This window comes from Ranitomeya variabilis, chromosome 4, assembly GCF_051348905.1.
Source record: "Ranitomeya variabilis isolate aRanVar5 chromosome 4, aRanVar5.hap1, whole genome shotgun sequence".
Lineage (NCBI taxonomy): Eukaryota > Metazoa > Chordata > Amphibia > Anura > Dendrobatidae > Ranitomeya > Ranitomeya variabilis.
Genome location: NC_135235.1, coordinates 713,286,947 through 713,310,613, shown reverse-complemented (window position 1 = coordinate 713,310,613; position 23,667 = coordinate 713,286,947). Strand labels below are relative to the sequence as shown.

Here is a 23,667-nt window from a genome sequence, read left to right as displayed (position 1 = left end):
CGTGCCTTCCTCTCATTTCACCGTCAATACATGTGGGGGGCAACTATACCTTTTGGGGTTCATTCCTCTGGAGGCAAGTGAGGTCTTTATTTCCTCTGCAGTGCTAGTTAGCTCTTAGGCTGGTGCGTGGCGTCTAGAACCAACGTAGGCACGCTCCCTGGCTATCTCTAGTTGTGTTTGTCAGGAGTAGGGCAGCGGTCAGCCCAGATTCCATCACCCTAGAGCTCGTCCGTTATTTTGCATTACTTTGCTTGTCCCTTGCTATCCCTAGCCATTGGGATTCATGACATGACCTATAAAGGATGAAAATGGGTTAAAAGTCAAACGTCTATAACATACTTTATTGTTTAGCTGTCTAAAAGCTTCTTTTTCATAAAGGGACGTAGGCCAGATCACAATATTGCCTCCTTTATCGGCTGGCTTCAGCACTACATCCGGAAGCCCCCGCAGGACCTCCAATCTCTCCCGCTCAGCTCTTGTAAGGTTGTCTCTGGTGACACCCCTCGGGATATTCATAAAATCCCTAGTCACAACCTGTACAAACATGTCAATTGGTGCACATATTGATAATGGGGGAAATTTTTTGGATTTAACTCTTATTGATGAAGGAATCTTACCTCCTTCACCAAGTCTGTGCTCCATAGCCAATTCCTCCAAATCTTGAAGTGCTAATTGTTCCTCCTCTGTGGGGAATAAATTTTGCAAGTGAGGATCAAAAAAATGTCTCTTAAACAAGAGGTTTCTGGCAAATAAGTGCAATTCGTTAATTGCCGTGAAGGTATCGAAACCTGATGTCGGTGAAAACGAGAGACCTCTACTTAGCAACGACAAATCAGTATCGGTTAGAACATGGGAACTCAAATTAATTACCTGATTATTCTTTTTACGTTCGGGTAACCTAGCTGGAGTCCGCTTATAAGGATGGAAATTGGTGTCTCTATTCCTCTTAGGCCTTGCTCCGGACCTTGTCATCATTGAGGAGGTTGACCACTCAGATGAATCGCTCATATTGGAGAGTGAACTTTCTGACGGTGCCCCTACCAGTCTGGGGCCCTGAGAGTTATTCTTCCTCCAAAAGTATACACTCTTATTGGCAAAATCAGTTGTATCCCTTTTAAAATTTGGATCAAAAAAATCCGGCACTCAAATTGTCTGCAATTAAGATTTATTTAAATGCAATCCAAAATTCATGACGTTTCGGTCAATGACTTTGACCTTCTTCAGACGGATTGCTGTACTGGAAAGAGAATCAGCTGTGAACGGCGCGTGGTAAAGGATATGCTCCTGTAGAAAGTACTACTTTCTACAGGAGCATATCCTTTACCACGCGCCGTTCACAGCTGATTCTCTTTCCAGTACAGCAATCCGTCTGAGGAAGGTCAAAGTCATTGACCGAAACGTCATGAATTTTGGATTGCATTTAAATAAATCTTAATTGCAGACAATTTGAGTGCCGGATTTTTTTGATTTATATGGAAAAGGGAGTGGTATCCCTCTCCGAGCACCACCCGGTTACAGAGTGACGTGCATTATATTTTTTTATTTTTTTTAAATTTGGAAGCCTGAGTATCATGGATTCTTTTAACACATGAATCCAAACTCTTCTCAATTTTGGATTCATAGCCCCCGATTTTTTCTGCTGGGCATTTGGCCTTAAAGTTCTGTTCTACTTCATCAATCCTTTTATCCAAATCTAAAATAGACTTGGTATTAAGATCCACCAATAGTTGCATCAAAGTAAACGAGCATGTACCACACGCCTCCTCCCATTTTGAAATAAAATCACCATCCTCCACAGGGAAGGCCGGGATAACCCGGACCCTCAAGCCTCTAGGAATGAGTCTATTAGAGATGTATCTCTCCAGAAATGCACGGTTCCACCAAAGTCTGGTTCGATTGATCAATAGTCTCTCAATATCAAGGGCCTGATTTTCCACAGTTTGGTCTACTGATGGTTGTGACCCTGCTTCACCAACTCCGAATACCTGATCAATTTGGCATAGCCAAGCCTTGTCTTTGGCCCGGAAATCCATGTCCCAGAAGAACAAAAAGCCTGTGCAAAACACAGCAAGAATACAACATAACACCTTCACAAGACACATGCCCACATCAAATTCATTACCTATAATAGAAAATACTATATTGTATTGTGGGCCAACTAATAGGATGTTGTGGGGTAATCTCAACTTTATGATACAAAAAACCGCAGCAAACACGCGATCAAAAACACACCCACTACGACACAGCACTACGACATTCTTCAATTCAGCAGAGACGAGAACTTATGAGATCAGAAAACATATTACATGCACGTCCCGATATGTAGTTTACTTTGCTTTATGTCCATGTAAATTGATCTACATTGGGATGACTTCTCGCCAATTGAAGGTGCGTATTCGCGAGCACGTGTTTGGGATCCAGGAGGCGGCCGATCATGATGATGTAACCACGCTTAGGACATTACCACGGCATTTCAAACAATTCCATGGGTGTGACAGCTCTTTGCTGATAAGGGGAATTGATATGATCACCCCGAATATTCGGGGGGGTGGCCTGAAACAAAAATTATCATGCTGTGAGACAAGATGGATCTGGGCATTGGACACCGTCTATCCAAAAGGGCTAAACGAAACAATCAGTTTTGTTCCATTCTTGTAGTGGAACTGGTCTTTCTCGTTTCTCAATGATTATTCATTTACACATGTTTGTCACTTTCTATGGTTTTAATATTATTTTATTCTTCTTACCCAGTACCCACCACCTTTTGTTGTTTTTCCACTGGTAGTTTTCCTGGATGATGGGAATTCTGGACATATGAATTTTTCTCTTCCATCTGGCATTTTAGGACTACAAGAAATCGGATGCTGATGAATCATCATATATTCACCTGTTGGGAATAATATAGCCTATTACTATTTAATATGGACTTATTTTAGTATTAAATGTTATATTATATTTCTTATTATGATGTTTTCTTTTTCTTGTCAGTGTCCGTTGGTAATTTCTTATCATTGATGTTCTATTATGCATATCAATTGTTTCGAATGCTTATATGTCCCACCCCTGTAGTTCAGCTTATACTATATTGACTAAATTGTTTTGTGCCATTTCTTATGATCACCATGATGATATTTGTATTCTTTTTATTGCCTTGTATTGCTGCATATACTTACCAGATTTGCTTTTTTCATCTGATTTATGATCACCGCGCAGCTGCCATATTATCCTCTCTCTACATTGCGGCACTGCATCTAGCTTGTACGCATGCGTGCTACAGGCCCCTGTACGCTTGTCGGCTTCCCAGTTGCCATGGTGTTCTCACGCCGTGCGCGTGACGCCGGCGCCGACTTGTGTCTTAGGCCACCGTAGCTACGCACGCGTCACATTAAGCAGACGGCGTGTCGCTAGGATGTGATGTAGATACATCACATGATCTATATATTACGTACGCGGGCAGCAAACATAGGCGTGATTTGTTGATCTATCATGATTGGTGCAGAATGATCATGTGACCACATGGTAACTTATTATTGGTGGTTGGTCTCTTTTTATACTTACCCCGTTCCCCTATCACATTACCCCTTGAAAAAGGCCATCACGCCGAAACGCGCGTCGGGGCGGGTGCACGCTGTGGTGGGATTGATTCCTGCGTGGTCCAGGTAAATTGTATATTATATGTTTTACAACTATTCAGGAAATGTTAGTATAGTTGCCTGTGACATCAGCGTAGAGGATCATATTGTCTGCATATACTTCGAGCATGAATTACTTTGTATTCCTCTGCATATTCAATGCCATTTTCATGGCGTGCACCCTTGCGTTTCCAAACATGTGTGAAACGGTATGAGCCTTGCTTCCCCTATGTCTCCTATCCTGACAATTTTCTAAATAAAGTCTTTTTATATTTATTAATATAACAAATTCTCTTGGGTGTGTTATTGATCGCGTGTTTGCTGCGTTTTTTTGTATCATAAAGTTGCGATTACCCCACAACATCCTATTATTTGGCCCACAATACAATATAGTATTTTCTATTATATGTAATGAATTTGATGTGGGCATGTGTCTTGTGAAGGTGTTACATTGTCCAAAATGCAAACTTAAAGATTCCGACTTACTACATGGATTGTGGAGTTGCCCTTAAGTACAAGAATTCTGGAAAGACAAAGCGTATATTGGAAAATACGAGTGTTCTTCTATGTCTGTTACCATTTCTTTTCCATTACTGGAGAAGGAAAAACTAACCCCAATATTCCATACAATCTGTTTAATTGCCAAAAGAGGCTTCTTACAATATTAGTTTTCTGAATCTATTCCAAATTGGAGAGAGACAATCGGCCAAGTGACGGCGATATTCCATCTGGAAAGGATGAAAGCAGCCCGTGATAAGGAGAGATATGGAAAATTGCTTATGATAACTGAGTACAAAGTCTTTTCACTTTATTATAAAAAGGAGGAACTTCATAAAATCATGAGGCCCATTGACAGACCAGTTCGTATTTACTTTAAGACTTTTGTGGAACATTGGGGAACTTAAATATAATTGATCCAAATGTGGAGGGAAAAGGGGGGAGAGATACTGGCTAACAGAACATTGTATAGAGATTAAATAGGGAAGTGCAACATCCGAGGGGTTACTGTGGTCAAGAGAATGATAGGATAGAAGTGAACACTGGAAATATAAATAGTATAGCCTGCCTGTCTGGGTGGCGGGAGAAAGTTAGGGAATTATATGTTTGCTTATTTTATTTTTCAATTACTCCGTTTGGGATCCTTCCATTTTGAAAATGGAAGAAAGGAAACTAAATCTGAGAGTTTGTAAACTAAGTGTATATAATTTTATTATTTCATTATGGATGTTAAAAATCAATAATAAGCAATTTTGTTTAAAAAAATTGCTTTTTGTTCAGCAATGGAACCTTGAGTGGTGAGCCTGCATACAGACCATGGAGGTTGAGTGCATGCCTTACAGTTTTCTTTATAACAATTGTAGCTGCTCATTCCAGGTCTGTCTGTAGCTCTCCTCAGGTAATCCTTGGCTCTTGGAAAATATGTTGTCTAAAACCTGGTCATGGCCGGTTTATGGTAAATAATGTTCTTTCAATTACCAGACTACTGTCACAACAGTACTCACTAGAACCTTCAGTAGTTTAGAAATGTTTCTGTAACCAATCCCATGAGTATATTTTGCAAGAATAAGGTTGCAAAGGTCTTGAGACAGCTCACTGGTTTTACCCATCATGAGATTTTTTTGTGTGTGACATTCTGGTGAGGATTTCATGTCAATAGTATATTTCATGTCAAACAGAACTTAATATTTAGTACAGAAACCTTTGTTTGCAATTACAGAGGTCAGACGTTTCCCATAGTTATTGACCAAGTTTACACACACACTGCAGCAGGGATTTTGGCCCACTCCTCCATACAGATCTCCAGTTAGTTCAAGTTTCAGGGCTGTCACAGGGCAACATTGAAGGGAACCTGTCACCTGAATTTGGCGGGACAGGTTGTGGTCATATGGGCGGGGTTTTTGTTTCACTCTTTCCTTACCCCCTGGCTGCATGCTGGCCGCAATATTGGGTTGAAGTTCATGCTGTGTCCTCCGTAGTACACACCTGCGCAAGGCAAGTTTTTCTGGAGACTGGCTAGGCCACTCCAGGACTTTGAAATGCTTCTTACAAAGCCACTTTTAGTTGCCACGGCTGTGTGTTTGGGTTCAGTGTCGTGCTGGAAGATCCAGCCATGACCCACCTTCAATGCTTTTACTGAGGAAAAGAGGTTGTTCGCCACAATCTTATGATCCATGACCCCATTCATCCTCCCTTCAATATGGTGCAGTCATCGGATTTCTTTTGCAGAAAAGCACCATGAGGTTTGCCCTATCATGCTTCATGGTTGGCATGTACTCATTCTTCTCACTCAAAACATGGAGTGGAAGTTATACCACAAAGTTATATTTTGTTCTCATCTGACCACATGACCTTCTCCCCATGCTTCCTGTGTATCATCCACATGGTCACTGACAGGTTTCCAATGGGCCTGGAGTTGTGCCGGAGTGAGCAGGGGGAACTTGCGTGCCCTGCAGGATTTTAATCTATGACAGCATAGTATGTTACTGACAGTAAGTTTGAGACTGTAGTCCCAGCTCTTTTTAGGTCTTTGATCAGGTCCTGCTATTTAGTTCTGGGCTGATTCCTGACTTTTCTTAGAATCATACTTACCCTTTGAGATGAGATCTTGCACGGAGCCCCAAATAGAGGAAGATTGACAGTGATCTTGTGTTTCTTCTATTTTCTAATAATTGCACCAAGGGTTGTTGCCTTCTCACCAAGCAGCTTGCCTATCGTCCCATGCAAGTCTTGTGCAGGTCTACCCTGGAGCCCATCCCAGTCTTGTGCAGGTCTACAATTTTGTCCCTGGTGTCCTTAGACAGTTTTTTGTTCTTGGCCTTGGTGGAGAGCTTGGAGTGTGATTGAGTGTGGGGACAAGGGTCTTCTATACAGGTAATGATTTCAAACAGGTACAATTAATACAGGTAATGAGTGCAGAGTAGGAGAGCTTCTTAATGAAAAACTAACAGGTCTGTGAGAGAGAATTCTTGCTGGTTGGTAAGTGATCAAATACTTACCGTATTTTTCGGACTATAAGATGCACCTTTTCCTCCAAAAACGTGGAGGAAAATGGGGAGTGCGTATTATAGTCTGGATGTACCGACTCTGGTTGTGTTGGGGAGGTGGGTCACAGGAGGCTGGAGCCGGCTGCTGTGGCTAACTCCTGTGCGCACTGCTAAAGAGAAATGAATATTCACTGCATTCCACGCCCATGGATGTGGAGGGCAATGAATATTTACTCTTTAATAGTATCTTGGTATGATTGGCCCCCAACCCCGGTCTTGGTAAGCATGGCCCCCACCCCCATCTTGTCCTAGTATGCAAGGCCCCATCCTTATTCTGGTATTATTGGCCCCCCAGCCTGGTCCTGGTATGCATGGTCCCATCAGAAAACATAAAAAAACCCCAAATCATTACACTTACAGTCCCGGCACTCCCTGAAAGCATTTTGTTCCGATGCCAGCAGGTGCTTTATGCTTGTAAGCAGCGCAGCTTGCAAGCTAAAGGGCAGTTGCCGTAATACTCATTGCTCTGCACACCGGGACTATGTGTGTGTGGTGGGAAGTGAGTATTCATTGGTCTTCAGTAGCGTTCACAGTGTCAGCCGCCGGCTTCCAGCTGCTGCCGGGCAGCCACGTGTGCCACTAAAGAGAAATGTATACTCACCTCTCTCCACGCCCAGAGAAGTGAATATTCATTTATCTTAAGCAGCTGCACATGTGACCACGGGCAGCTGCAGGAAGGCTCTGGCTGACACTGCACTACTGAAGAGCAATAAATACTCACTGCTCTCTGCGCACACAGTCTCGGCGTGCAAAGCAGTGAGTATTCTGGCAGCTGTGCTCTGCTTATGAGCTCCCTGACATGCGCTGCTTACAAGCATAAAGCAGCTGCTGGCACCGGAACAAGATGCGGCGAGGGGGCGCAGGGAATGTAAGTGAAATTATTTATTTTTTTATGTTTTATGATGGGGCCATTCATACCAGGATGGGGGTGGGGCCAATCATAACAATAATAATATTTATTTATATAGCTTCAACATATTCCGCAACGCTTTACAGTTTAACAGTTTCAAACACAACAGTCATAAGAAACAATGTTAACAATACAATAATTAAAGCAAAATAAGACGACCCTACTCATGAGAGCTTACAATCTACAATGAGGTGGGGGAGATACAAAGTACAGGTGTGTACTTACAATGATGTATTTACAAGGATGGTCCAAACATCTTCAGGGGGTGGGAGATAGATGGAAGTAGTGAATGGGCTACCCACACACACACATAAAATGACTGATTAGTGAACATGATAGGCCGCTCTGAACAAATGTGTTTTGAGGGAGCGCCTAAAACTATGCAAATTGCAGAAGGTCCTAATATCTAGCATTCCAGAGGATTGGCGCAGGAATCGGAGGTACGGATCAGTGCAGAGGTTAGTCGAAAGTCGTTTGCAGAGCTCAGTGGTCGGTTAGGCCGATAGACCAAAATGAGGGAGGAGATGTAAGGGGGTGCTGCACTGTGGAGAGCTTTTGTGGGTCAGAACAAGTACTTTGAGTTGGATTCTATAATGTATTGGCAGCCAGTGTAATGACTGGCGGAGCGGACACGCCTGAATACCGATTAGCTAGATGGACAACCCTGGCTGCTGCATTAAGGATAGACTGGGACCATGCATACCAGAATAAGGTTGGGGACATGCATACTAGGATGAGATGGGGGCCCTGCAAACCAGAATAGGGGTGGGGCCATACATAATAGGACGAGATGGGGGCTCTGCATAACAGGATAGGAATTGGGGCCATGAATACTAGGACAAGATAGAACCCCGAATACCAGGATAGGGATTAGGCCATGCATACTAGGAGGAGATTGGGGCCCTGCATACCAGGATAGAAATGAGGATGATCATTCCTGCCAGGATAGGGATGAGAGATCCATGCATACCAAGATAGGGACGAGAGGGCCATGCATACCAGAGTAGGGATGAGGGGATCATGTGTGTCACGGTTCCCACCGTGCTGCCAACAATATGTCACGGATCCCAACAATATGTCAGGCATCCCGGATACCTTGATAACAAGGGGGTTGTTTGATTTCCCCTGGTTCCTTCTGAAGGGGATTTAGCTACATCCCACTTCCCAGTTCCGGTTTGGAACTTGCAGCTCTCGGGCGCCCCCTTTATCTTCAGGTCAGATCAGGTACTGCACCCAGGGTAATTAGTCGCCAGAAAGGCTGCCTGCTATGTACTGGCTATTGGGCACACTGCAGCGAGGACGATATAACTACTCCCACTCAGGCTGGAACAATAATTATCAATGCCGCTGTTCACTGCAAAGACGCCCAATTGCACAGAACAAGGTCGCTGCAACTAGCTCCGATTTTCACCAAAGGTTAACGGGTCTGGAGCCAACCTAAATCAGTAGCGTTCTTCACCTCAGAGGACACACAGTCGTATAGAGCATGAAGAGACAAGCTAGTAAAATTATATATTTTACTCCATAAAAGATAGGCAGTATTTACAAAAATATTAAAAAGATATTATAAAGAAGACGAATCATGTGTATATCACAATTACAAATAAAAAGTGATTAACGGTGAAAATTGACATACAATTCTTTTATATCATTCAATGGTATGCCATATGCTGGCAGGGGGAGGGGACCTTCCCCACTTATTCTCACGTCAGATTGCACAGCCTGTTGTAGCTGAATCCCCAGCAAAAGACACTGCAAGAATCCTGCTTTACACAGATATTCCCTGCCTAAAGCCCAGGCACTCCCCCCTGTGGTGACATACTTAGGGGCTGAAACCTCCCCTTTTCTTACAATATGAAAACTATTTTTTATACATAATTTGCTGTGTGAACCTCACATAAGTATGACACGATGCTCATGATGTTTCCCACTTCAGAGGCGTTCTGTTAAGTGTAAATAAAGAGCCATTACATGAACTGCTTAAGGAGAAATCCACACTTTGCACTCATTGCGCCTAGCTGCTTGCGCTTTAAGTGGCCGATAGTCCGGATGTCCATCGGTAGACCTATGTAATTTGTATAGTTCCAGCCCAAATCGGTGCCGCGATATGTAACTTTAATAGAACAAAGAAACTCATGTCTTACACCAGTTCCAACTAGTACTAGATGGGAGGAGGGAGGAGTGAGCAGCCTTCGCAGAAACTGCTATTTGCCGGGGGCAATAAAAATTCTTCACACACACAGGCAACCAGCAGAGAAAAGAGGGGGGGGGGGGTCAGCATAACCCGCAGCGTGTGTCTTGTAAAGCTAGGCAGACTCAAACATGGCATATTCAGATTATCGTGACAATGTATATCAGGATGTGGATGAGGGGACCATATACCAGGATAGGAGATATTAAGCACAAAATTTACCATATTTTTTGCTTCAGTTTTCAGTTTTTATTTCCCTAATTTCCTCCTTTAAAACCTAGGTGAATCTTATGGTCCGGTGCGTATTATAGTCCGAAAAATACAGTATTTCTTGCAATAAAATGCAATTTAACCCCTTCATGACCCAGCCTATTTTGACCTTAATGACCAGGCAGTTTTTTGCAATTCTGACCAGTGTCCCTTTATGAGGTAATAACTCAGGAACCCTTCAACGGATCCTAGCGGTTCTGAGATTTTTTTTTTCATGACATATTGGGCTTCATGTTAGTGGTAAATTTAGGTTGATAATTTTTGCGTTTGTGAAAAAAATGGAAATTTGGCTAAAATTTTGAAAATTTCACAATTTTCAAATTTTGAATTTTTATTCTGTTAAATTATGTGACACAAAATAGTCAATAAACAACATTACTCACATGTCTACCTTACATCAGCACAATTTTGGAAACAAAATTGTTTTTTGCTAGGAAGTTATAAGGGTTAAAATTTGACCAGCGATTTCTCATTTTTACAACGAAATTTACAAAACCATTTTTTTAGGGACCTCCTCACATTTGAAGTCAGTTTGAGAGGTCTATATGGCTGAAAATACCCAAAAGTGACACCATTCTAAAAACTGCACCCCTCAAGGTGCTCAAAACCACATTCAAGAAGTTTGACAGTTCTGGTGCTTCACAGCAGCAGAAGCAACATGGAAGGAAAAAATGAACATTTAACTTTTTAGTCACAAAAATAATATTTTAGCAACAATTTTTTTATTTTCCCAAGGGTAAAAAGAGAAACTGGACTCCAAATGTTATTGTACAATTTGTCCTGAGTACGCCGATACCCCATACGTGGGGGGAACCACTGTTTGGGCACACGACAGGGCTCAGAAGGGAAGGAGCTTTATTTGACTTTTTCAATGAAAAATTGGCTCCAATCTTTAGCGGACACCATGTCGCGTTTGGAGAGCCCCTGTGTGCCTAAACATTCGAGCTCCCCCACAAGTGACCCCATTTTGGAAACTAGACCCCCCAAGGAGCTTATCTAGATGCATAGTGAGCACTTTGAACCCGCAGGTGCTTCACAAATTGATCTGTAAAAATGAAAAAGTACTTTTTTTTTCACAAAAAAATTTCTTTTAGCCTCAATTTTTTTCATTTTCACATGGGCAAAAGGAAAAAAAGGATCTTAAAATGTGTTGGGCAATTTCTCCTGAGTACACCGATACCTCATATGTGGTCACAAACCACTGTTTGGGCACACGGTAGGGCTTGGAAGGGAAGGAGCACCATTTGACTTTTTGAATGAAAAATTAGCTCCAATCGTTAGCGAACACCATGTCGCGTTTCGAGAGCCCCTGTGTGCCTAAACATTGGAGCTCCCCCACAAGTGACCCCATTTTGGAAACTAGACCCCCCAAGGAACTTATCTAGATATGTGGTGAGCACTTTGAACCCCCAAGTGCTTCACAGAAGTTTACAATGCAGAGCTGTGAAAATAAAAAATCATTTTTCTTTCCTAAAAATTATGTTTTAGCAAGCAATTTTTTATTTTCACAAGGGTAACAGCAGAAATTGGACCCCAATATTTGTTGCCCAGTTTGTCTTGAGTACGCTGATACCCCATATGTGGGGGTAAACCACTGTTTGGGCACATGTCAGGGCTCGGAAGGGAGGAAGTACCATTTGACTTTTTGAACGCAAGATTGGCTGGAATCAATGGTGGCGCCATGTTGCGTTTGGAGACCCCTGATGTGCCTAAACAGTGGAAACCCCTCAATTCTAACTCCAACACACCCCTAACCCCAACTCTAGCCATAACCCTAATCACAACCCTAACCCCAACACACCCCTAACCCTAATCCCAACCCTAACCGCAACCCTAACCCCAACACACCCCTAAGCCTAACCATCACCCTAACTACAAGCCTTATCTTAACCCTATTTCCAACCCTAGCCCTAATTCCAACCCTAAGGCTATGTGGCCACGTTGCGAATTTGTGTTAGATTTTGAAGTACCACCCCCCTGTCCCTGCAGATCGGGTGAAATTGGAGTTAACCCTTTCACCCGATTTGCAGGGACGCGATCCCTCCATTACGCCACATAGGCATCACAAGTCGGATTGGCACTGACTTTCATGACGCCTACGTGGCGTCAGGTCAGGAAGGGGTTAATTATGCAAAAATCATACAATGTTATTTCCTGGCTTTTATTTTTAGATTCTGTCTCTTACAGTTGAAGTGTACCTACAAAATAAAAAAATTACAGACTTCATTCCTTGTAGCTGCAAAAATCTGTATATTATCCAATAGTTATTTTCCCCAGTGTATATATTTTCTCCATGTCAGAGCTATTTTTGACAGTCAAGAAAATACAATTTTCAAGTAATTCATTCTTTACACTCTAGGTATGATAATGACTTCTCGCTGTGTGGGATTTTTTTGTTTAAAAGGGTTGTTCTCTACTTGGACAATCCCTTCTCAAGCCTTATGTTTGATCCTGTTAAAATAAAAATAATTATTCAAACCTTCCATGCCGATGCAGTTCCAGCAGTGTCAGCACTTGCGGTCATGAAGCTCATGTGAGTGTCACGTCATGTGAGCCCTGCGGCCAATCAGCGCTGCTGTCACTGTCCCCAACTTCAAATCAAACAAAAGGAGGAAGTAGAGAGCAGTCGCAGCTCTGGTTTCCTGTTTATGTTCAATACTTCCGAAGGCAGGGACAGTGAAGATGGCACCGATTGGGCGCAGGGCTTGTGTACTGTAAGGCTAGGTTCACACTGCATTAGTGTGATCCGTTAAACGGACTACGTTACACCGCGGCATAACGCAGTCTGTTAACGCCGCCATTACTTCCTATGGGCAGATGCATCGCTAGCGCACGTCCACAATGGGCGTGCGCTAGCGATGTGCCGTCATTGAGTGACGGACCCGAGACGCGGGCTGCAGCGTTTCCGGGTCCGTCACTGCTAGCGCAGATGGAGCTAGCATATGCTCCATCTGCGCTAGCGCTGTGCCAAAGTCAGCACTTGCGTTAGCGCAGTCCGTTAGTGCAGTCTTTTCAGCGCATACGCTAACGCAATGTGAACCTAGCCTAACAACCTCACATGAATCCTGACACCGCAGAATTGGAGCTGTCAAGGGAGCTGTGTATGAGTATTTTTGTTTTAATGAGGCCAAACATAAGGATTGACAAGGTGTTGTCCTAGTAGTAAGACAACTGTTTAAGAAGTTACAATTTTTGGTTAAATATTTCCAACATTCTGAACATGAAAAAGGCTTCTCCCCTGTGCAACTTCTCTGATGTTTATTAACCTCTTTCTGACCTCGGACGGGACAGTACGTCCGAGGTCAGATACCGAGCTTTGATGCAGGGCTCCGGCGGTGAGCCCGCATCAAAGTCGGGACATGTCAGCTGTTTTGAACAGCTGACATGTGCCCGCAATAGCGGAGGGTGAAATCGCAATTCACCCGCCGCTATTAACTAATTAAATGCCACTGTCAAACGCAGACAGCGGCATTTAACCGGCGCTTCCGGCCGGAAATGAGCGCATCGCTGACCCCCGTCACATGATCGGGGGTCAGCGATGCTTCTGAATAGTAACCATAGAGGTCCTTGAGACCTCTATGGTTACTGATCACCGGTAGCTGTGTCATAGCACACCTGCATTTCTGCTGCATAGCAGCGATCTGATGATCACTGCTATGTAGCACAGACGATCGCGAGGTGCCAGCTTCTAGCCTCCTATGGAGGCTATTAAAGCATGGCAAAAGTAAAAAAAAAAAAAAAAAAGGTAAAAAAAAAAATGTAAAAAAAAGATAAAAAAAGATAAAAAGTTTAAATCACCTCCCTTTTCGCCCCATTCAAATAAATCAAAGAAAAAATTAATCAAACCTACACATATTTGATATCGCCACGTTCAGAATCGCCCAATCTATCAATACAAAAAAGCATTAGGCTGATCGCTAAACAGGGTAGCGAGAAAAAAATTCGAAAACGCCAGAATTACGGTTTTTTGGTCGCCGCGACATTGCATTAAAATGCAATAACGAGCGATCAAAAGTATCTGCACCGAAATGGTATCATTAAAAATGCCAGCTCGGCACACAAAAAATTAGCCCTCACCCGACCCCAGATCATGAACAATGGAGACGCTACAGGTATCGGAAAATGGCCAATTTTTTTCTTTTTTCTAGCAAAGTTTGGAATTTTTTTTCACCACTTAGATAAAAAATAACCTAGTCATGTTAGGTGTCTATGAACTCGTAATGACCTGGAGAATCATAATGGCAGGTCAGTTTTAGCATTTAGTGAACCTAGCAAAAAAGCCAAACAAAAAAAAAGTGTGGGACTGCACTTTTTTTACAATTTCACCGCACTTGGAATTTTTTTCCCGTTTTCTAGTACACGACATGCTAAAACCAATGATGTTGTTCAAAAGTACAACTTGTTTCGCAAAAAATAAGCCCTGACATGGCCATATTGACGGAAAAATAAAAAAGTTATGGCTCTGGGAAGGAGGGGAGCAAAAAACGAACACGGAAAAACGGAAAATCCCAAGGTCATGAAGGGCTTAAAGAGATGAATTCAATGTAAAACATTTCCCACATTAGGAACAGGAAAAAGGCTTCTCCCCTGTGTGAATTTTTTGGTGTCTATCAAGATTCCCTTTCTGATTAAGACATTTCCCACATTCTGAACATGAAAAAGGCTTCTCTCCTGTGTGTAATCTCTGGTGGCTATCAAGATTCACTTTCCGATTAAAACATTTCCCACATTCTGAACATGAAAAAGGCTTCTCACCTGTGTGAGTTCTCTGGTGCTTAACCAAATCTGATTTGTGTTTAAAACATTTCCCACATTCTAAACAGGAAAAAGGCTTCACTTCTGAGTGAGTTCTCTGGTGCCTAACCAAATCTGATTTGTGGTTAAAACATTTCCCACATTCTGAACAGGAAAAAGGCTTCTCTCCTGTGTGGGTTTTCTTGTGTGCAACCAAAGATGATTTCTGACTAAAACATTTCCCACATTCTGAACATGAAAAAGGTTTCTCACCTGTGTGAGTTCTCTGGTGCTTAACCAAATCTGATTTGTGGTTAAAACATTTCCCACATTCTAAACAGGAAAAAGGCTTCACTCCTGAGTGAGTTCTCTGGTGCGTAACCAAATTTGATTTGTGGTTAAAACATTTCCCACATTCTAAACAGGAAAAAGGCTTCTCTTCTGTGTGGGTTTTCTTGTGTGCAACCAAAGCAGATTTCTCTTTAAAACATTTCCCACATTCTGAACATGAAAAAGGCTTCTCACCTGTGTGAGTTCTCTGGTGCTTAACCAAATCTGATTTGTGTTTAAAACATTTCCCACATTCTGAACATGAAAAAGGCTTCTCTCCTGTGTGTAATCTCTGGTGGCTATCAAGATTCACTTTCTGATTAAAACATTTCCCACATTCTGAACAGGAAAAAGGCTTCTCACCTGTGTGAGTTCTCTGGTGTGTAACCAAAGCGGATTTCTGTTTAAAACATTTCCCACATTCTGAACATGAAAAAGGCTTCTCTCCTGTGTGTAATCTCTGGTGGCTATCAAGATTCACTTTCCGATTAAAACATTTCCCACATTCTGAACATGAAAAAGGCTTCTCACCTGTGCGAGTTCGCTGGTGCTTAACCAAATCTGATTTGTGGTTAAAACATTTCCCACATTCTGAACATGAAAAAGGCTTCTCACCTGTGTGAGTTCTCTGGTGCTTAACCAAATCTGATTTTTGGTTAAAACATTTCCCACACTCTGAACAGGAAAAAGGCTTCTCCCCTGTGTGAATTCTTTGGTGTATAACAAGATTCCACTTCTGGTTAAAACATCTCCCACACTTGGAACAAGAAAATCTATTCTCTGCCGTGTGAATTTTTTGATGCTTAAGAAAAGATTCTTGGAGGGGAAAATGATTTCCATATTCTAAAAGTGAAAATGGTTTCTTTACTTCAGGACCAATTTGTTTTTTAATGCTTATTTTGTGACTTTGATTTTCCTTAGTAGTCGGTAATGAATCAGAAGACAGGACCTGTTTCAAAAGATCAGACGACAGATCTTTGCTGTGAAGGGATGATGGTATATCTGGAGTAATGGCATTCACTTCAATTGTATCCTGTGGGATCTCAAGATTATCTGATTTAAAAACTGAAGATGTCAGCTGCCCCTCTGATTGCCTGGTGCAGTCATCTGTTAAAAATAAAACCAATTAGTTTTCATTAAAAAATCCTTGAATTTTACATATTTTAACATTTGTACGTAAACTATCCACAACATGACAAGTTATGTTGAATACGTAATTATTCACTAAGACAATGACAGCTCACAGTCTAATAGAAAACCTCATAGGATTAACCAGTAGAGCGTTGTGTTCAACTGATTGTCCATTCTGCCTCCGAAATATAGAGTAAAAAGTCACAAAACAATGTTATGTTGAGGAAAATTACACCAATAAACCTTCTACTCATCTCCCAAAAAAACAATTCCATACTCAGGTCCATAATCTGTCAGTGAAAAACAGGTTTCTACATTACAAGTGGCTCAAAGGCTCTTGAAAAGCACCATGGCTTCAATACACCAATCCAGCAATATCCGCTCTCCCAAAGTCAAATTTTCCCCTCGCTTCTGAGCCTTGCAGTGTGCCCAAACCATATTTAGCATCCATGTATAAAGCACGTGTAAAGCGCCATGGAATAAATGGCACTATAAAAATTAATAATGATAATAAATAATAAATTGCTATAGTGATAAGAATCCACTTAATTTACAATGTGTGTGTCTCCTGGAGCACAATCTGGGCACTGTGTGTGGGGTAATAAAATGGCATATTTGCAATTTTCACTCTCCAACATCCACTGCGTGCTAATTTCTGGAAAGTGGCTCTGGGGTCAACATAGTCACTACTACAATACATTAATCCCCTGAGGGTTATAATTCCCAAAATGAAGTCAATTTATGGGGATTTCTACTGCTCTGGTTTTCTGCCATTTTCTCATATTAGGGCTTCTGCATATGGTATGTCCTATCTCCTCTGGGATCTGCTGCTTTGATGTCTGGTTCTGTTACCAGGCATGACCTTATTCATTCTACAGGAGGCACTGGTAAATAGAGGAGACATCAAAACCAGAAGCTCTGGGCGACGCAGGCTCTGCCCTGCCACAAAGATTAGGGTACCTGGGATTTGTAGTGCCATCCAATCTGGCAGTACGGATGTGTGTTGTCCAGCTCCCTGCTCCAGCCAGTTGGAAAGCACCACACCCTCCTAAAGCTCGAAGCATATTGCTGGACGCTGTCAGATACAGCCTTCTCCTCTGGTTAATTCCTCTTCGCTCCTCTCCAGGCTTGTTTATTTGTTTCCTGTTGTGACCTCGGCTCGCTTACTGACTACTCTTGTGTCTTCTGATTTTGTATTTTCTCTGCTCTCCTGGTACTGACCCGGTTACCTGACTATTCTTGCTACATCTCACATCACATAACATAAGGTAACACCATGGCCAAAGCCTAGGGGTCTCTGTCTGGCTAAGATCAGACCCAAGTAGAAGGGTTAAAGTATGATGAACAAGGCAATCCCTGGGATCTGTAAAATGGAGTAGATAGCGCCAAGTCCTTTCATGGTGGACATCTTTTGAGCTGCCAGGTGACCACGAACAGTGCCCCCAATGCATCGTATACGCAAACTATTTCTGCAAGATCTGCAGTCAAATAGCTAAATAGCTTCTTAACCCAGCCATATGCCCAGACAGTAGTGTACAACTGTATATAGGGTACTGTCACATTCAAGAGAAATTGGAAAATAATCTGTAAGGTCCATTTGTTTCCTATTATCCTTTGTGAAGAATTCCAAAGTTATCACTACAAAGTGACACACATCAGGTTCGAAAAATTGGGTCCTGATTAGGAACAAAAAAAGACTGCGGGAAGTGGTTAAGTCAAAGGATTTGAGCAGTAACTACTGTAGTCAAAAACTGTGACTAAAGACAATAACACATTTACTGAAATAATCAAACTCAACAGTCTTCATCAGTAATAAATGAGTAACTAGTGGTGAAACCTCTGGGGTAATTAGAGTATGGGGCTCTTTCAAGCTAAACTATTATAAGGACCAATGGTAGATGTCACATCAGTTTCAAGAAGAAATACTAGACCTTCAAATACTTTTTTTATAACAGTTTAGAGATGTGTCAAAGTTTGGATGGAGGAGAATGTTGAGGTCTAGAGGCAAAATGGTAATCACACGATTGTGATACAACCGGGCTATACAACTGATAAAGCAGCCATAGCTGGTGACTAAGAAGAATCTGTGACTTCTCTGCATTTAGTGGATACTACTTACCTGGGTAGTCATATGTAGGAATCTCCTCTTTACACCGCTCATCACCCCTCATATATGTCTCTGTAGTATTAATAAAGGTCAGATCTTCACCCTGAAACAAATATTGTAAAAGTCACAGACAGATGAAAAGAAAAGATAGTCACATCTATCATCAGCTCTAATCCTGCCATTAGTTCCGCCATCAGAGCATTACGGTCCTTACTGGCGAATAGGGCCTGGCGAGCAGAGGGGACCCGCAGCAGGTCGCCTCTTCTCTTTGGGCCCCAGAGGCTCAACTGATCATGCATCGTCAGACGCACGGCAAGTTAAAATCTGTTGCCTTGCGGGAGATCATAAGCTGGCAGCTGATGTCAGAGGGCACGTTGCCGGCGTATAATGACACTCACATATGATGGTACACACCTCAGATGTATCAGGTGGAGGACACCGCTGGACCTCAGCCAGGTCAGGATAAACTTTTTTTTTTGTAAAACTGCAATATGACGCTGCATTTTACTACTATGGGGGTGCATTATACTACTATGGGGGTGCATTATACTATGAAGTGCATCATACCACTATGGGAGGGCATTATACTATGAGATGCATTATACTACTATGGAGGTCCATTATACTACTATGGGGGTGCATTATACTATGAAGTGCATCATACCACTATGGGAGGGCATTATACTATGAGATGCATTATACTACTATGGAGGTGCATTATACTACTATGGGGGTGCATTATACTATTATGGGGGTGCATTATACTATTATGGGGGTGCATTATACTATTATGGGGGTGCATTATAGTACTATAGAGGTGCATTATATTCCTAAGGGGATGCATTATTCAACTATATATGACTATGGGATGCATTATACAGATGCAGAGTTTTTCTATGAGTGGGCAGTGGTACTGTGGAAGGTTCGAGAGTTGAAGGCGGAGCTGGGGGAGGGGTGTAGCCTGGGCAGAGTCCCAAGTGGGCCCGAAAGTTTTGCCAGTATGGGACACCGAAATTCCTGGTGGCAGCCCTGCCTGCCATCTGCACCGTTCTCATTACACAAGTATAAAACATATAATACTGGTGAATAAAACAAGACCGAGCACAAGACCTTCACAGCCGTCTACACATCAGAGGGGAGATCTCATGACACCTTCTCTCCATCTACCTGATGATCCTGAGGAACATTGGGATCTTCTTGTTTATAGTCCTGTGGAAGAAGAGGATTGGGACATCTCTCTGGTGTTGTCCTCCTACTGGATAGAACTGGAGGAAGCACATACAGGGACTGAATTCATTCTTTACCTACAGATAATTATAGGCCGTATGTATTTAGTCCTGTCTATTACCTGGTGATGTGAGGGGCTGGGGAACCTCCATTATGATGTCCTTGTATACATCTTTGTGTCCTGCTAAATACTCCCACTCCTCCATGGAGAAATAGACGGCGACATCCTGACACCTTATAGGAACCTGACACACACAATGATACCGTTATCCCCTGAAACCTTCACAGTGTTACTGTATAATGTCCCAGCAGTGTCACCTCTCCAGTCAGCAGCTCAATCATCTTGTAGGTGAGTTCTAGGATCTTCTGGTCATTGATGGCCTCATGTATCAGGGGGTGAGGTGGAGGCACCGTGATTGGGCTCTGGGGTCTTCCCCATCCCTCAGACACAGGGTCCTGACAGCGCTCACTAGAGGTCTTCTTCACTACTGTGTAATCCTGGTTATGGAGAGACACATTAATAAATCTCACTACAGACATTTCCAGAGTCCTCACCTCTCCAGTTCTGCCCATCTGTTATTCCCATAGATAAGAATGATGTAATGTGATGTCATCAGAGTCTCTCACCTCTCCAGTAAGCCGGAGGAGGATCTCTAGGGTGAGGTGTAGTATCCTCTCCGCCATCTTGTCTCTGTCCATATCCATCCTTAATGGGTAAATCAGGAAAATTCTCTTATATAGAAGATCTTCACTGAGAGGATCCGATATTGTAGAGACCTGATTGAGAAGATAAGCCGATGTAACATCATAAGAATCCTGTGTAATAATACAATTACTGGAGATAATAAGGGAAACACACGAGTGATTATTTTACAGTATTTAGTTTTCTTCTTTACATCTACTAATAAAACCTATATACACGGCTCAAAATAATAAAGGGAACACTAAAATACCACATCCTAGATATCACTGAATGAAATATTTCAGTTGCAAATTTTTATGCGTTACATAGTGGAATGTGTTGAGAACAATAAAACATAAAAATGATCAATGTAAATCAAAATGAATATCCCATGGAGGTCTGGATTTGGAATGATACTCAAAATCAAAGTGGAAAATCAAATTACAGGCTGATCCAACTTCAGTGGAAATGCCTCAAGACAAGAAAATGATGTTCAGTTTTGTGTGTGTTGCCTCCTTGTGCCTGTATGACCTCCTTACAAGCCTGGGCATGCTCCTGATGAGGCGGCGGATGGTTTCCTGAGGGATCTCCTCCCAGACCTGGACTAAAGCATCCGCCAACTCCTGAACAGTCTGTTGTGCAACGTGACGTTGATAGATGGTGCGAGACATGATGTCCCAGGTGTGTTCAATCGGATTCAGGTCTGGGGAACGGGCAGGCCAATCCATAGCTTCAATGCCTTCATCTTGCAGGAACTGCTGACACACTCCAGCCACATGAGGTCTGGCAATGTCCTGCATTAGGACGAACCCAGGCCCAACTGCACCAGCATATGGTCTCACAAGGGGTCTGAGGATCTCATCTCGGTACCTAATGACAGTCAGGCTACCTCTGGCAAGCACATGGAGGGCTATGTGGCCCTCCAAAGGGATGCCACCCCACACCATTACTGACCCACTGCCAAACCGGTCATGCTGAAGGATGTTGCAGGCAGCAGATCGCTCTCCACGGCGGCTCTACACTCCGTCACGTCTGTCACATGTGCTCAGTGTGAACCTGCTTTCATCTGTGAAGAGCACAGGGCACCAGTGGCGAATTTGCCAATCCTGGTCTACTGTGGCAAACGCCAATCTTCCTGCACTGTGTTGGGCTGTGAGCACAACCCATGAGGAAATCACAGCTAGGATCTGTTTATACCAAGGAAGGTGACGGGCACAAGGGGGCATTCTTTGCGTCTGGAGGAGAGAAGGTTTTTCCACCAACATAGAAAAAGATTCTTTACTGTTAGGGCAGTGAGAATCTGGAATTGCTTGACTGAGGAGGTGGTGATGGCGAACTCAGTGGAGGGGTTCAAGAGAGGCCTGGATGTCTTCCTGGAGCAGAACAATATTGTATCATACGATTATTAGGTTCTGTAGAATGACGTAGATCTGGGGATTTATGATGGAATATAGGCTGAACTGGATGGACAAATGTCTTTTTTCGGCCTTACTAACTATGTTACAGCTAGAATAAGATTGTTCCTGTACAGAAAAATTGAACAAAGAAATTCACCGTGTAAAAACTGTACTTAAAAAATTACCTTTAATAACGTCTTAACGCAGTAAGGTGATAACAAGGACCACTACCACCATTTTAAAGATACCAGGAGGTGCCTGTACCCATCACTAAACTGAACTGTTCCTACCTACCAGCGGAGGTTGGCACCCTACACCTGTGCAATGGCACCCCCGATCACTGGCGACTGTCCCTCCTACCCCTATCCAGCCCCGTGGGATGGGGAAAGGAATAGGAGTAGAGATATTGAAATGAGAGTTTGTTTGGACAGTATACCACAATTATAGTGACTGAAGAAATTGCAAAGACCGGCACAATAGCAACATGGATGAACATGCACCGTATCATGTAGCACACTATGAAGGGGTATCGTTTCCTTATGTGCTTGAACTCTGAACCCTGCTATTGTGCCGGTCATAGCAATTTCTTCAGCAGCTAAGTAGTTTGTGTGTTTCAGAGCTCTGAGGTTTGTTTGTTTTTTTTCATAACTTCTTGATTTGATGACATGTACCTGTTCTTTAACATGCAGCTGAGCCTTATCTGGTTTTGAATATTTCTGGGCTTATTGCTTAACCCCTTTCTGCCATCGGACGTACTGTCCCGTCCATGTGACCTGGGACTTAAAGGGACTGTCCTCCATAGTACACGCCTGCGTAAGGCAAGATTGCCTTGTGCAGGCATGTACTACAGAGGACAGAGAATGAACTTCAATCCAATATTGCAGCCAGCATGCAGCCAGCGGGTAAGGAAAGGGTGAATCAAACACCCAAAAACCCCGCCCCTATGGCTGAAGATTGTTCCCTCCAAATTCAGGTGACAGAGTCCCTTTAATTCCCATGGACGGGATAGTATGTCATACCCGATCAGCCGCGCTCACAGGGGGAGCACGGTTGATCACAGCCGAGTGTCAGCCGATTATCACAGCTGACATCCGGCACTGTGACCGCTCCTGGCACTTTAACCCCCGAAACACTGCGATTAAACATGATCACAGCGTTCCGGTGGCATAGGGAAGCATCGCGCAGGGATGGGGCTCCCTGCGTGCTTCCCTGAGACCCTCAGAACAATGCGATGTGATCGCGCTGTTCCAAGGGTCTTCTTCGTAATACTCACTGCAGACTCCGGATCCAAGATGGCCGAGGGGGTCCTTCCGGGTCCTGCAGGGAGGTTGGCTTGTGAGCAAAGTGGCAGATCAGCGATCTGATAATATATAGTGATGTCCCCCCATGGGGCAAAGTAAAAAAGGTTTAAAAAAAAAAATTACACAGAAATATTTAAAAAAAAAAATCCTAAATAAAGAAAAAAAAATATTGTTCCAATAAATACATTTCTTTATGTAAATAAAAAATAAATAAAAGTACACCAGTATCGCCACTTCTGTAACGACCCGACCTATAAAACTGTCCCACTAGTTAACCCCTTCAGTGAACACCGTAAAAAAAAAAAAAAAAAAAAAAAACAAACCACACGTGGCAAAACACGATGCTTTATCATACCGCCGAACAAAAAGTGGAAAAACACGCGGTCAAAAAGACAGATATAAATAAACATAGTACCGCTGAAAACGTCATCTTGTCCTGCCAAAAATCGAGCCACCATACAGCGTCATTAGCGAAACAAATAAAAAGTTATAGCCCTCAGAATAAAGTGATGCAAAAATTATTTTTTATATAAAATTGTTTTTATTGTATAAAAGCGCCAAAACATAAAAAAAAGATATAAATGAGATATCGCTGTAATCGTACTGACCCGAAGAATAAAACTGCTTTATCAATTTTACCAAACGCAGAACGGTAGGCACCCCTCCAAAAAAGAAATTCATGAATTGCTGGTTTTTGTTCATGCTGCCTCA

The 23,667-nt window shown here is 42.7% G+C and overlaps 1 protein-coding gene across 1 annotated transcript in view; it reads right to left on the bottom strand.

Annotated features, from left to right (window-relative positions):
• Positions 1-267: 267 nt before the first annotated feature.
• Positions 268-23,667, bottom strand: part of LOC143768231 (uncharacterized) — a 57,559-nt gene continuing 34,159 nt past the window's right edge. Inside the window, exons 4-10 of the mRNA XM_077256924.1 lie at positions 20,204-20,353; positions 19,895-20,074; positions 9,484-9,529; positions 2,759-2,887; positions 1,787-2,053; positions 618-683; positions 268-293 (exon numbers count right to left, since the gene is read on the bottom strand). Coding sequence (XP_077113039.1) covers positions 268-293; positions 618-683; positions 1,787-2,053; positions 2,759-2,887; positions 9,484-9,529; positions 19,895-20,074; positions 20,204-20,353 — 864 coding nt within the window. The remainder of the gene's footprint in view (positions 294-617; positions 684-1,786; positions 2,054-2,758; positions 2,888-9,483; positions 9,530-19,894; positions 20,075-20,203; positions 20,354-23,667) is intronic.